At 33.9% G+C, this 15,710-nt stretch overlaps 2 protein-coding genes, 1 long non-coding RNA gene and 1 other non-coding gene across 4 annotated transcripts; 1 reads left to right on the top strand and 3 right to left on the bottom strand.

The window, feature by feature from the left end:
• The first annotated feature begins 488 nt into the window (after positions 1–488).
• LOC116403295 lies at positions 489–2,341 on the top strand. The gene is made up of 2 exons (XR_004215975.1): positions 489–1,426; positions 1,832–2,341. It is a non-coding gene; the product is annotated as an uncharacterized LOC116403295 (long non-coding RNA).
• A 2,182-nt stretch (positions 2,342–4,523) lies between these two features.
• Positions 4,524–6,961, bottom strand: LOC101219229 (protein CURVATURE THYLAKOID 1B, chloroplastic). The gene is made up of 5 exons (XM_011655056.2): positions 6,691–6,961; positions 6,187–6,530; positions 5,196–5,300; positions 5,043–5,114; positions 4,524–4,942 (listed from the first exon to the last, which is right to left on the bottom strand). Exons 1-5 carry the CDS (start codon positions 6,821–6,823, stop codon positions 4,877–4,879), a joined length of 720 nt encoding a protein of 239 aa, XP_011653358.1. The 5' UTR covers positions 6,824–6,961; the 3' UTR covers positions 4,524–4,876.
• LOC116403587 lies at positions 5,737–5,827 on the bottom strand. Its single transcript, XR_004216392.1, has one exon. It is a non-coding gene; the product is annotated as a small nucleolar RNA snoR128 (small nucleolar RNA).
• Positions 6,962–8,870: 1,909 nt separating the features above from the next.
• On the bottom strand, positions 8,871–14,220 carry LOC101219465 (ATP-dependent 6-phosphofructokinase 5, chloroplastic). Its single transcript, XM_004137137.3, has 13 exons — positions 13,662–14,220; positions 13,472–13,562; positions 12,990–13,063; positions 12,468–12,579; positions 12,140–12,235; positions 11,893–11,994; positions 11,723–11,797; positions 11,037–11,177; positions 10,745–10,861; positions 10,563–10,667; positions 10,340–10,420; positions 9,942–10,070; positions 8,871–9,370 (listed from the first exon to the last, which is right to left on the bottom strand). The coding sequence occupies exons 1-13, from the start codon at positions 13,967–13,969 to the stop codon at positions 9,203–9,205; spliced, it is 1,599 nt and encodes a 532-aa protein (XP_004137185.1). The 5' UTR covers positions 13,970–14,220; the 3' UTR covers positions 8,871–9,202.
• Between the last annotated feature and the right edge of the window lie 1,490 nt (positions 14,221–15,710).

Genomic DNA, 15,710 nt, shown 5'->3' with positions numbered 1-15,710 from the left:
GGTATACAAGTTAATCAAATTCTCAACTTTTTTTCTATGTTTTATTTTGTTCTTATGCGATAAGGCTTCATTACTTTATATAAAAGGTAACAATAACTTCTATTTCTACAAGTTATCAATAAGCCTCTAATTTTAGGGGTAAGAATGGGTGAATGGCTATGGGCATAGGATGCAAGACAAAATTCACTCCCATCCGCTTTAGAGTTGGTAGATAGGTTGTTCACTTAAGAATTGAATCCAGGTCTTGAACAAGGGACCTCACTTTCTCATTGGCGCGAGATGGATAATTTGGTTTATAGATTGGACCTTAAACTAATTATTCAATAATGGATCAATGAGACTATAGGAGCAATATATAGTCTCGGGAGTTGAACGATATTTTGACACAGTCAAGGTTATGAATTATTTGTAAAGGAATAACTTATTGATCATGATTATATTAAATGAACACAAATATATCTATAGTGAGAGGAGTGCAACTACGAGACTTTAACAAATGTTTGATTAGTTTGGTCTAAAAGAGTTTAGCTAGTTAATCTTTGATTGTCGGAACCCTTGATCTATAGGTTCATTAGGTTCCCCTCTTAACTCATATGGAATTAACTTAGAACAATATTTTGAAATAATTTGAATTGTTTGAATTAGGTAAAAAGAGAGAAATCGATCAATATATGTGATGTAGTCGTCAGTTATCAGTTTGGATAGAGTTTTATGTTTAAATGTAATTTAAATACTAAAAATATGAAAATTGATTCATATTCGAAAGCTCAATAGCGATGAAAATTGTCAAAGTTGTAAAAAGTCAAATTGTTGACTTTTGACTTTGAAAAGTCAAACTTTGACAGAGTTTAAATTCAAATGTGATTTGAATTTCTAAAAAGTGAATGTGGATTCATGCTTGGGAGGTCGGAATTAGTTAATACAAAAAAATGGTAGACAGTTAAAATGTTGAGTTTTGACTTTGACTTGAATGGTTAAATGATCATTATTGCTCTTTGATTAAACTTAGTGAGAATATCAAACATTTTGTTGGGTAACCCCACTAACATTTAGTGGGATAAGTAGCTACATGAGATGTAAATACGAGCCTACTGAATTCCATTGATTGTTAATGAAAAATAAGGTGTTTAACATAGCTTAATCTTTACAAGCAATAGTTGCATGTCTTTCGCATGTTTAAAGGCTTGTTTTCAAAATTGTAAGAAACTTTTACCAAATTTTAATTTTTGAAGTTAGAACAAAGAGTGAAAAAAAATCTTACCTAAGATCTTCCAACCCTAGTCCATTTTCCATTTTTCTCTCTTTCATTCATTCACTTGTCGTGTCCCACAACTCGGTTTTAAGTCCAAAGAATAGCGAATCAACACTAGCATTGGTCCTCGATTCGAGTTCATGAGAAGATTACGAGGAATGGGAAGGTACGAAGGTATGTTCTCTATTAACCTTAATTTTCTTTAATTAGGGTAATTTATGCATGTTAATTACTAAATTGTTTAGTTGCAGTTGGAGTAAAATTGATCTTGTTTGTCCATTGTGCATGTCTTGTGTTCCATCATGCTAAGTTTACACAATTTTATATGGTGGGTCTTTCAATTTATTTGATAAATTATGGTTGAATTAAATGGATAAATTATGGTCTTGGGAAACTAAATTAAGCTTATGGTTCGTAATTATTGTAATTGGCTCGGGTTTTGTGGTTATAATGATTTTCTTAGGGTCTGTAATTTTTGAGTTATTAGAGTCCAAATTATGCTGAAATTGCATCAATCGGGAGAGAGAAAAGCTGAAATTTTAAGGAAAATTACAAGACAGACCTGTTTTTGGCTCTCAGGCCTGAAAACTCGTTCCTCACTCGATCTGGAACATGATCGTGCCCCTATTGTCTCTCGCCCCAGCACTCCGCCATGTGGCTCTTTCGTAATGCACGACACGTCCTTCCAAACCAGAACGCTCGATTCGTTTGTGTTCGACCCGCTTCACGTTTCATGTTTGACACCGTTCTGTGTGTGAAGCCTAATTTGTGCACCCGTCCACTCTGCAATCCGACCCATCTGCTCGGTTGACCTGTACCTGATGGTTGAATAGTTGGCTTTTGGGCTGGTTCAATCCCAATGGTTGGCTCCTAGGCCAACTCAACTTGTTATGGGTCAGTTCAACTTGTTTTTGGTGTTTTTCCAGTTGGCTCAAGTTGTTCGAGAGCTCTTATGTTGTAAACTCCATAATTTTCTTGGATTATTTGTTGTCATTGTTATAGAAAGTTGAATTTAAGTTATTGAAGAAAATTGACAACCCTTTTGGTTCAAGTTCTTTTAAAAAGATATAAGAAAAAGAAAAAGAAAAAGAAAGTGGAATTATATATATGTCTGTGTACGTATGTATGTATGTATAGGAATAAAAAAGAAAAAAAAAAGGAAAAATTTTGTTAAAAGAGAAGTAAGAAAGAGGAAGAGAGAGATAAGAGAGAATAAAAGCTTTTGGTGCAATTTGTTTTCTCTAAAATACTTTTCCATTGCTTAAGCCCTTTTTTATCCATTTTTACCAAAAATTTAGAGGGAGCTGAGTTATAACATGAGGAAGAAGAAGGGAAATGGCTGTGAATTAAGGTGAAAGAGATGAAGAAAAACTTGAAGGAAGAGACAGCCATGGCAGAAGTTAGTGTTCACAGATAATCTCCGGCTTCTTAGTCGGCTTGAACAACTTGGAAGAAATTATAAAAGATGAGGTTTATTTTATTTGAAATTTTATTTAATTTATAACAAGTTTTGTGAAGGAATCTTGAGCAAATTTCTGATTTTAAATTTATGATTTTCGAAAAGGAAATCAGATCACATATTTGTGTGCTAATTCATGAAGTCTCTTTTTTTTTTTTTAGTATTTCGTATTGTACAAATTGATTTAGAAGTGTTAATGATATATAATTAAATTTTCCTTCAAACACCAGCTTAAAGTTTTGGGTGAATTGACGATTTAATATGGTATCCAGGCCCATTAAACTCAAAGGGTATTCGGTCCAAGATAGGTGAACCCAAAGAGGCATCATCTTAAGGAGGCATGCTGGAAATGTTGAGAGTTCCACATTGAAAAAAAACTAAGAAGACTCACACTTCATATTAGATAGATGAGCTACTCCTCTCACTGCCAGTTGGTTTTGAGATTGAACTTCATACTATCAAACATAGTATAAGAGCAGATGGTCTAGGAATGTCAGGTTTTGGGTGAATTGGTGATTTAATAAAAGTGATATTTGATATCATGAGCCAAAAATGACTGAAAGTAGGTGTTTGGATCAATTTCTGGAAATCTATTTTTCATTCGTTCAAATAGTAAATCGTAGAGGGTTTCAAAATATAGATTTTGATATAAAGTACATTAATTTAGGTCAAGTATTAAGGATGCTACGAGTGCTTGAACATAGGTTGTTGAATCTGAAAATTTTTGGAAAAACTGTGAAATATTCTTTTAGTATTATCTTTTCCGTATTATCTTATGTTTAGTACGAGGCTTTGGTTTGTTTGATAGATCAAGAGGAAATAGGCCGAGTGTACACACCAACGATCTAGCCTAAGGTTGTTTTTTGTTTCCATTTGTGTGCTACAATTCCTCAAGTGTACAATTCCTCAAGTGTTATGCTCTTAGATTTAACACGAGTGGTTCTACATTACAGACTACAGGGCGACAAAATAGGACCATGCGATCAAAGGAATTGAGTATTTGCTTGAGATTATTTCATTCAAAAATCCATGTTTGTATAAATAAATAAAATATATGAATTAAAAAAAAAAAAGTTGATAGAAAATATACATAATGTTCAAAAAATATCTGGACCATCTGGACGTTTGGCATCAAGAAAAGAAAAAAAGGAAAAAGAGGAAGAAACACCATTGCATCAAGAAAAGAAATATTAATTACTGGTCAATTTTTAATCGATGCTATTATTTATTTGTGATGGCAAAGTGTGGTAATTGAAATGCATGACCTCCTTTTGAATTGAAACTAAGGCTTGAATTGGTAATGGTTTCATTTTTAATAATATATTGTTATTAGATATTAAAATTAATGTTTGTTTTCTCCCAAATTTTTGAGGTCAAATTCTGAAAACAAATAAGTTAAAAAGAATTTAGTTTGTTAATAATATATTTTAAAAAAACTGATCATAATGGTATGATAGATTTGAAAGAAATGAAAAAGAGTAGATTCTAAGTTATATGGAAAAGAGAGACAAAAGAGAGTGAAGGAAGGTAGCTGAGAGAAGCTGTATGATTCCATGTCTAAGGCGATTTTAGGTGAGAGTGGAGGAGTTGGATGGGAGGTGAGTGGTTGGTAGAACCTTAACCCTACCCAGGAACAAATATATCCTAATACATCATTTAAACAAGAGCTTAAAATGGGATAGTTTTCATCATTTTGAAGCAATTTTGCTCAATAAACTGCGTTTCTAATTCAACGAGCCCAAATTAACTATCAAAATTTGGCATTAATTTTGAATACACCCTTACTCAAAATATAAGCTCAAAACGTGTATGTATATAAAGAACAAAATATATTATTAAACTAACCTAAAAACCTACCTTCCAAAATCCAAAGGGTTTCATACTTGACTCTGTTTTTAGAAGAGTGGAATGGATGCATTTCTCTCATAGCTATCGACCATCTTACCAAACTCTTCCTGAAAAATGGGCCTTAATTCACCCAAACTCAATATTAGAAAAACATTTCTCTATAAGCGAATCAAGTATTTGCTTATTTGCATCAGAGACAATGTAATCATCATCTATATCATATATATTGTTTATCAGCACATCCAGCTATCTTTTATCTACCCAAACATAACTAACTACCTAGGTATGACAGAAAAATATATCCAACCGAACCGTTGTCAATCTGAACCAAGAACCTGCTCCTTTAACTCGTCAATCCTGGCAGCCAATTCATCTCTACTTTCCTGTAACGTCCCACAAAAGGAATTCTCTCAATTATCACATATTTGGAGAAAATCAGAAAAGGGTAGGTTTTCATCAAACCAAGCCACTTCAAGCAATTACCTTGAATAACAAGTAGCGAGCAGTGAACCACACACTGTAACCAAGCCCCACAACTTCCAATAACTTTGGTACCTATATTTACAAGAATCCATGGTTATAAATTCACATCTCAAAAAACTAAAACTTATTTATGCAATTCTATGCAAACTTTACCAATGGGATGGAATCAACAGCACCAACAATGGCGGAAACCAACCAAATTCCAAAGAAAGCACCAGCACCATACAAGGCAAGACTGTATGTATCAACAGACTCAAGCTGCAAGCACAAGTAATCATCAAAGCATTCACAGGGTGAAGCTATTGCAATCCCAAAATGAAAAATGTACAATTACAACTTCAGTTATATGAAAATGGGGTTTTTCCAAGTTGACAAAGCTATGTAAGGGGATGTGATATCCCTTTCGAAATTATCTTTCACATTCAACGCCACACTTGAAAGGGGGTTGACAACACCAAAATTCCCAGTTTTAAATCCCAAAACCAAGCTGAAAAAGTTTCCTATGAACAAAGACAGAATGGACAACAATATATTTTGTGAAAAACTTGTTCCTTAGAGGTAGGTGCCGCTTAAATCGATCAGAAAACATCAGCACGTTTAACACACAATGGATGCAAAGCAGAAAGAAACAAAAAAACATTTTTTTTAAATAGAACAAAAATACAACAATTAAAAATCAAATAGAGGAGTTAGGTTGCTCGATTAACCGCTCAGGCCGACATAGTTGTCGACGTTTCATGTAGCATTGGTATATACTATCAAGTTTCATGATATCATCACTGCAACTAACTTTAAAAATGTGATCCAAGGAAGAAAAAATGAGGAAAACAAATGGGAAGAAAAAAACAAAACCCAAATATTTTTATTTATTAAAAAAAGAGGGAAATGCCCCAGAAAAAGTTTAAATAGAAGATATTTCCAATTACTCAACAATTATGATTAAAAAAATTGTCAAAGACACCAAGGATGGCATTGAACACTGCACAATCTGGCTAAATGAATAAACAAATAACCAACAGAAGCAAAAATCAAGTTACTTTGATGTAAATCAGTCTTTTCTTGAAAAAAATATTATGTCATACTTTCGGATTTAACAAACTTAACTTGCAAAAAATCGCAAATCAGATTCAATGAAGGTTCTTACTTTAAGATCATTCAAAAATTCAAATGCCTGTTCTTGCGCACCCTCAAGTGGTTGTTCTTTAGGTTCTTCAGACGTCACCATTTCAACCTTCCCAGCAGAAGAAGAATCGTCCAGAGTTATCACAGGCACATCTTCAACCGGTTCTTGTTTAGGTACTTCCGTTGCCGCAAGTACGTCGGAAGGGATCTCCTCAGGAGGAGAATCTTCCAGAGTGAGTGAAGAAGCAGAAGGAGAATCTTCCAAGACTGTCACACTATCGCGTTGTTCAGTAAAGAATGAACTAGATCCATTAGATTCATCAGAGGCTGCAGCTCTAGGCAATGAAACAGCAAAATGACGATGTCCTAGGAAATAATAATTAAGAAGAAAGGAAATCGCTAATGAATTCATCGTCATATAAGAAGTAAAGAAGAATGAAAAAACAAAAAAAAACAAAAAAAACCCATAAAGTGATCAAGAACATAAGAAACACAGAGAATCATACGTAATGAATGGAGAACATACGAGAGTGGAGGGAGGTGGTAAAGGCGGAGGATATGGCAATTCTGAGAGGAAGAGCGGGCCTGGGGCGAAGGTAGGGGTTTCCGGTGAGAAGAGTAGAGAAAAGGGGTGGGGAAGCAGAGAGGTCGATGGCCATGGCGGGAGAGGGGAATGGGCGAAACAGTGGTTGAAATTAAAAATGAAATGGGCGAAGGCGATGAGGGTGAAATGAGTGTTTCTTATAACATTGGAGGGTAGGGTTGAGGGTTGAGGGTTGAGGGTTGAGGAAACGACGATAACCATATATATAGCGTCGTCTCATTCTAGATTGCTCTCGTAGGCTTCCCCTATTACTTGGTTAGTGTTTTGATTTAAAGCTTGATACGATTATTTTGGACTTTGGCAAATTAATGTTTTTCAAATATATCCTAAGTTTTCTTTATTTAATTTATAAGGTTTTTGGAAATCAACTTGACCATAACCAATAAGAAAATGGGATATTTTGATAAGAGTTTCGAATTTAAATCTCCACCCTAAATTATTGAAAAAAAAACCATGAAAAAGTTAAAACAAATACAATAAGTGAATTTTGGGAGTTAGAATTAGCAAAAAAAAATTCATATATGGAAGGACAGGAAAAGGGAGGGAGCTTGAAATAAAGAATCGACCACATTTACATATATTTTGTGTTTTTTTCTATTTCTGTATTTAGATTTGTTCACATAAGCTAACACAATTTTTTTGTGTAATGTAATGTAAACAAAAAATGTGAACTATAGTACATCAAAATCACTTATTTTGATACCAATTTATATACTATTTTTTGTTAATAGATATGAAGTTAAATTTAAAAAGAAAAATAAAACACTTTGTACATTGCTCTTTGTTTACACAATACTTGCATACCTTTGACTTTAAGTGTTTTGAAGCTACTCTTGTGGTAAAAAAAATCATTGAAATGTTAAATGAAAATTAGTGCTCACTATTCATCATTGCATTTTTATTCCTAGTCAATCTATCGTTATTTATTGTTTATCATTGAAGTGTTATAAGTTGTTACGTTTGTGATAAGCTCTTGATAAGAGATATTTACTTATGCTTCTCATTGTGTTTAGTTGAGCTTTACTTCGTCGTGTGGCCAACATTTGTAGCCAGCTGCTCGAATTGGTAAGTAGCAACATGACTAAACGCGCACAAGGAGAATTGGAAACGAACTTCATCCTAGTAATTAAACCTCCATCATTTGTTTCCCAAAGGGAGAACAAGTAGTAACTTGGCGCAAGGAGGTCGTCACCCTTAAAAGAGAGCTAATGTGACTCTTACAAGTAATGAAATCTAGATAGCTATCGCTTAATTTATCTTTATTATTTGTATCCCGAGAGGCGAGCAAATGTGGTGTTTAGGCATTGAAAAATGTATGTTTCAATTGGAAGTGGTTAAGTAATATCTATCGCATGGCTTAATTGCCTACAACGTGGAGACCTTTCTTCACATTTCTATAATACAAGTTAGTTCACTCTCCATATTCCCACCATTCCATGTCACCTTTTATAGAATCTCTAGTGTGAATAATAGATTTGATACACAATCATACTTTTACTTTGCACTGTATAGATATTGCATACTGCCTGAATGAAGAGTAAACTTTATAACTAAAGCTTGATAGAAATTTTATGTGTTCGACCCTAACTTACCCCAAAAATCTCTTGTTTCGCTTACACTTAGGCAAGCAAGAAGAAAATCTCGTACTACATGCAAATTGTAGAAAGTTAGCAACACATAGATGGGAAAAACATTTTTTATTGCATGTTCCTAGTCTAGTCGCCTACTAAGTCACTCACTTAGAGCTTACATGACATAACCTCGAATGAACTTCGTGCTAAATTCCAATTTGGGGATGATGTCTTTTTCATGTGTTAAATTCCAATTTGGTTCTTTAATATATATCATTTGGTTTGACAAATTTATACTATGTTGAAAGATATCACCCGACGATGAAAATTGCCCATCAAGCATGGGATTCATTCCCGACACCGCGAGATACGACGTCGAGAGTTCCTCTCCCTACGTGGTTTTTCTGATCACATCTCCCCGATGATCCAATATTCGTCGAAAATGTCTTTCCCAATGCAGATTAGTACATTTTTCGACAACTTTGTCAGTCGAGAAAATGTGTGGTGTGAACATAAAAGATAAAGATTTTGTTGACCAGAGAATGTTTTTGTATTAAATAAATATATCAAATCAGTCCTCTTTGTAATGTGCATTTCTGCAAGAATAAAAACATAACCAATGTTTCTCTTTATGAGATACAATGAATAAATATTATGCAACAAGGCTAAGAACTTGGTTTCTTTACCCTCCATGTTCTCTTTATTATAAATGAATCTTTTCAAGTACTAATGCTATACACTTAACATTTTCCTCTCGCCATTATTTATTCTACTAAACCCGCTGCCCTAACTTAACAAAAACAAAGAAACTGAAGCTACCTCCCTGCTCCCTCGTTTCTCTTGCATAAATTAAAGGAAGATGATTAGATAAAATCAGGTTGACCTGTTGAAGTTAGACATCGGTGCCACATTCGGCTATTTGGGTCCAATAATCTGGGATACGAAATCACTTCCGGAATCGGAAGATATACGTAATGTGTGTTGCAGATTCCTACTGTGATACCGCTGTATCCTGCAAATGCGCCGTGGACCTGCAATCAATGTCCAAGGAAGAATTAGTGGAAGAAACTCCTGAAACTGAATATAGATAAACTATAGATGATATGGAGAGACAAAAATGGAAATGGAAGTTCAAAAGTAGTCCACCAGACAGTCAGATGGACCAAAAATGGTAAACACAAGAAAAAGAATTACAAGTGGTAATCTAATAACAATTGAGGTTTCAAAATGCGAACAAGGCTGCCATTAAGATGGCCCACACCTTCCACGACCTTTCTAAATTCATTTGAAAGTTTCTTCTCATTTCTAATCAAATAAACCAAAAACGAAAACGAGCAAAAACCAGCCCGCCATGAAACTAGGAAGACTTGAGAAACTATACCATAACTACTAATGTATAACAAAAAGTTACTAGAGCACAGAATAATGCATGTCATTATCTTTCATGGATTCGTTCTCAAGTTCTTTCCGAATAAATCTCTTTTTTTCATTGCTTTTTCCTATCTGTTTCCAGAAAAGGGGAAATTTCAATGCTGCAACCACAATTTATGCGAAAACATAGCAGTTATTAAAGTCATACACAGGGAGAGAAAAAGGACTCACTGCATTCTGCCCCAATACAGTACACAAAATCCCATCAGATGCATTTGCACGACAAGCACGTATCATATATGTCGGATCAATATATTTCACATCAACTGGAACACTAAGCTCCTTGAAGTATTTCTTCATCTGCAAGAAGAAGCGGGGAAAATGGTACAATATGTTAATACACCAGCAGAATAATCCAGATCAATTCCAAGGCACAACAAACAAAAACAAAGTTCTGGCTTTCCTCATCATTTTGAATAACCACATAGTTCAGCTTTAAACCATAAAATTTAAAGAAACAAAACGACATACTGCTTCCAAGTATTCCAATGAATGTAAAAAGAGCATCTAAAATTCTCTCAAATATCAGTTAGCACGATCATTAATCTACATGGAAGTAAATTAAAAACCTCTTGTTGAATGTATACGCCAATATCACTCAGTACAATGTTCCCAGATGCATCGGTAGCATTTGTCTTTTGCAGCAAATTCTGCAATCAAAGCAGAGCATGTGTATTTAACCCCAATCATATATGCTAATTAGAGTATAAAAAAAATTATAAAATTCATATACGTTTATGCAGATCATGAAGTTTTGATCTATGAAAGATAAAAATAAGGATACCAACTTACCTGTCCTCCTCCCTCAGCCACACAGACCACAGCAGACCCCTTTGTATCTATCAGATATTTTATATGGCGTAGAACACCATGGGGCCCATGTAATTGGAAAGGCACCTAAGAACCATATGGTGATATCAGTATGGCATCAAGAAAATAGAAACTAGATGTCAAATTTATATTTCGATGAATACCTCGGGAATCAAGCACACATCAATCTGCCCACTAGCAAGTGCTGCATGCATTGCTATAAATCCACTGCTGCGACCCATCAATTTTACAATGCCAACTCCATGATAAGCACTATGTGCCTACACCGAATTATTTACTTAGTTATTAACATCATATAATTGGTCGTCATATGACAACTTCCAGAACGAGGAAGAAAAGTAACACTATACTGCTAAGGAGAGAGATTTCAAGGAAGATCAACATGCACATGAATTCACCAGTAATGATACAACAACTGAAATCAATGAACGTTACCTCAATGTAGGCAGAGTTTATTGCTCTTTGTGCTTCTTCAACAGCAGTATCAAAACCAAAAGTTTTATCCATCAATAAGATGTCATTGTCTATAGTTTTTGGAACACCAACCACAGCCACCTTTAACCGTCTTTTTCGACACTATACAAAAAAACATAGAATATTCAACAGTCAGAAATGGTTTTTTTCTTTCTTTTTCTAATAAGAAGCACAAGCAGAGATTGTAATGATAACCAAAGACCGAGTAATAATGATAGAAGACATCAAACTCTTGCTGATTGCAAAACCAAACTTTATAAAAGTGGACTGAAGGCCGAAGAAAGATTGAGAGTGATTCTTATTAAATTCAAGTATGATTGGAATTGTTTCAGTAATAACTAAACAATGCCTATTGGATTCATGTCCTTGAAGGGTGATAGATTCCAATATACCACACGCTTGTGAGGTGAACTTAAGATGTGGACAAAGCATAGTGGTATGTCATTAGAGTATACTATAACTTCAGTGGTAAACTCAGTTTAAGTTTATCGTTATATTATTTAGCATAATATAATCAAATTTTACAATTTGAAATAAATTATGAAAAAAAAAATATCAGCACAATAATAGCATTCATTTATTCATAAATCCGCACACTGCACGGCAGAAGCAACTAATTATGAAAATGTCAGGTTAGAGAATACTACCTCATTGTGTATTGCATTAGCCCCAGCATGTGTTCCATTTCCACCCAAAACAAAAAGCATATCAATTCCTCTTTCCTGCATCATAGTCAAGACATGCCTCACTCATTTTGAAATATTTTACTCCCAATAAAAAAGTATATGTTATCAAACTAAGAGAATCTGTCTGAGACCTGCATGCTGTCAACAATTTCGTCAATGCTAGGACCTCCCCGGGAAACTCCTAACAAACTTCCACCAGAAAGATGAATGTTCTGAACCACCTTCCTGGACAGCTAGGAATGAACACCACGACAAAGTCAATTAAACAACTACAACTTAGGAAACGTTTTCAACCATATCGCTATGTGAGAAGCAATACTGTTATAAGACATGGTTCTACAGAAAATATAATTATATGAATGCAGAAAAGCCACTTACAGGCATCTCGGTCAGTTCTTTGTCAGAAAATCCACGATATCCAAAGGGAATCCCAACTATCTTCTTTACACCATAAATTTCAAGTGTGATTACAATCTGTACAAGAACGCTTTTTCTTTAAGAACTAAGAAGAAATGTTTGAAAACCTCTCCCAATACAAGCTAAAATATATAATGATACCTACTTAATTTCATTATTTGAACAAAAACAGGAAAATTATGCAATTAAAGATGAAAGTAAAACAGTGATATAAATGAAAATACCCTGTCTTATAACATCACTAAAATCAGTAAAAAGGAAAAATGATAAGAAAAAATGAAAGCTCAACCTGTCTGATAACATCATTTAGACCAGGACAGAGACCACCACAAGTCACAATTGCTGCTTTCACTTCTTCTGGTTTGAAGTATATTTTCTCTCGAGGCCCAGCACGATGAACCCTATAAGTAAGCGTTGTTAATTTACGTATGGATGTCACATAATTAAGGATCTAAATGCATGAGTTAATTTGAAGAAATAACATGTGCAACAAATTCGTTTCCAAATATGTAGCCCTTCAATCCCCTTAACAGACTAAACAGCGCATAGTATCTAACCACTCTTTTCTTTTCTTTTCCTCCTTTTTTTCCTTTTTTCCCTTTTTTTTACTACCAACACATGCCCCTTCTTGGCCACAGTTTTAGTTCACCCTCTGTTTTCTATCATACTTAACTTAAAGCATTTATTATCCTATAAGGTTCTAGAAAATTAAAAATCACTTCAACAGTTCTGGAAAAAGTCAGTATTAAAACTTTCAGCTTAACTCTACCAATGCAGGATTCCTAATAGCCATAAATTGAAGAGGTTTTACCATTGTTCTACCCAAGTACAATTGGGGTCAATGCACTCCGCACCAGCGGACGTAGGTGATGAGTAATTAATGACCTGGGCAGTGGACAATAAAACCAAACTTGAGAGTAAATTAACTAAAATTCTCAAAAAGAATTACACAACTGCATCTCATCATACTTTTGGCAATAAATTTTCATGTTACCTAAATTAGAAAGTAAAAACAGGCCTAAAGAACAAAGTCAAGAATCTCATATGGCAAACTAATATTCGAGTTTACATGTCAAGGAGTGTTTAGAATAAACGACCATTCAACAGCTTAAGCATCGTTATTATCCATAACATAAGAATAATCAGGAGGAACAGGGCTGAAAGTAAAGTGTAAAGAAAAGGGGAGTGGTTTAACAAATTAAGGAAAATCCTTCAATACGCTGTTATAGTAAATGATGACTGACCAAATCAACTACCAAAAGGTTTTAACCATAACAGTGACAGCGAATATACCTTGAGAAGTACGCGATCATTATTATTTATGTATCCATGCCACTCTTCATCCGACGGATACCCTCCAGCAAAGACGTCCGAAACCGGTGTCCTGCAGTTCCAAATTTCCAACCCATAAATACACATAGTAAATATCCACAGCGAATCAAGTAACCAGAAAGAAAAGGGGAAAAGGGGGAAAAGGCAATACCTCATCTTGAGGCAAAAAGTAGAAGGAATAGGAACAGCATCAACAAAAACATCAGTAATGTGAGGGAGATTGAAGCGTTTTTCGAAATCCGCCTGGTACTTCAATTTCCAATCAGGATCATTAAAATCAATGGCGGTGTTCTTGCGGCCATCCTTAACATCAAGAGATGAGAAGATTCTTCCAGAATGCTTCCTCGAACTGATAGTAAAAAACTTATCGGCGTTGAAACCGGTGTGGTTAGAGGAAGAGTGAGGAAGTTGGTAATGGAAAGCGAGTTTGGGAAGAATCGCGTGCGAGATAGAACCCATGAAACGGGGATCGGCGAGAAGAAGGGAAGAAAAAGGTCTGGTTGGAGGAATTGAGAGAGAGATCAAAATGAAGTAGTGAGGAAAATTCGAGGTTGACGAAGAGAGTTAGGTAATTTAATACGGAATTGGTTTGTCAGTATGAAGAGGAGGAGACGAACTCGAAGTCCGATACGAACTAGAACTAAACTTTGAACAACACTGACTCCTTGATTCCGCCTCCGCTTTGACTTTGCTACCACATTCTATATTATTCACCGTACTTCTCATACTATTGACATAAATGGAGTATTCGAAGTGTGATCCGATCTCTCACTTTTTTTAATTCCTTGCACTTCAGACTTCTTATTGTATCTTCGTCGCTTCAACTTTTAAACATGGTTCAAATTATAGTTTTGGATGAAATTCTTGAAATCTTGTTTAAAAAATCCACTTTCAACTATTGAGATTTTTTCATAATCAATCAAACTAAAAACGGACTTCAAACCATAATCTTAATTTTATTGGACTACTAGCACGATAATAGATAACGAACTCAACCAATTTCTATCATTATTTTTGTAATTAACATATAGTTAATTGTCAAATAAAGAGTGAATTTAACTATTAACATAGAGTGCTATTTTGAGAGATCTATTGATGGACATTTTTTGTTTTTTGACTAATTATTCTTTAGTATGTTTCAAAAAGAATTTTTCATTTTGGAACTTTATAAATTTTATGTCATAGTCAAGGTTTAAAATATTGATGTTGATGGATATATCAAAATATTAATTTTACATAAATTTCAATTTTGATTAATTTTCTAAAAAAGTTAGGAAAAAGTTCAAAAATTAAAATTAACTTTTTAAATAAATATTTTATTATTTTCAAATAAGTAAACATGTCTATTATTTATATGGTTAATTTACCTAAATATACAAAATTCAAAAATATTTACAATATGTGTAACAAAAAAACAAAATAATTTCCAAATTTGTCCTTGTGTATTCGTTACTTCTTTTTCTTTTTCTTCTTTCCAATTTATTCATCTTCTCCTCTAGATTTCTTCATCTCCTCCTTCAATTTGTTTTTTTTTTTATATTTTTAAACAATTTATTCTTCTGTTTAAATCTATTGTTTCATTTTCACCATTTTCGACAATATTCTTTGAAGTTACTTCATCTTTCTCATGCTCGAGAATATCAAGACAATTAAAGTATCATTTTGACATGATCTAAACGATTATTTACCATTGTCAACTTGATCGTTCATCATAGTCAACGCAATCGTTTATTTTGAAGCATTTTTTCCATCATTTAAAATAAACTGCATGATGGTATTGACATAATCTAAACGATCATTTATCATAGTTATAAAATCGTTTAACATAGTCGACACGATCGTTAGATTTGAAATTTTTAACGACCATTTACATTGGACAAAACAATCGTTTACCATAATGAACACGATCGTTTTTCATGATCAACACGATCGTTTAATGTGGTTAACATAATTGTCTAAATTTGAAGTCTTTTTCTCCATTCTTAAAAAAGAATTACACGATCGTGTATCATGACCTAAACGTTAGTAGATCATTTATTTAGACTATAGTACACGATCATTTAGAAGAATATTACTCGCGTGTGAGTGATAGATTAATCGCGTGTTGATTGAGACAGTTTTTGTATTTCTCATTGTGGGCCTATGGGCTTTTTTCATTTTCATAATTGTTTTACAAAGTGTAAATATTTTACCGATTAGT

This window comes from Cucumis sativus, chromosome 4 (assembly GCF_000004075.3).
Source record: "Cucumis sativus cultivar 9930 chromosome 4, Cucumber_9930_V3, whole genome shotgun sequence".
Classification (NCBI taxonomy): domain Eukaryota; kingdom Viridiplantae; phylum Streptophyta; class Magnoliopsida; order Cucurbitales; family Cucurbitaceae; genus Cucumis; species Cucumis sativus.
Note: the sequence above shows the minus strand (reverse complement) of the source record. Positions and strands in the feature narration are given on the sequence as shown.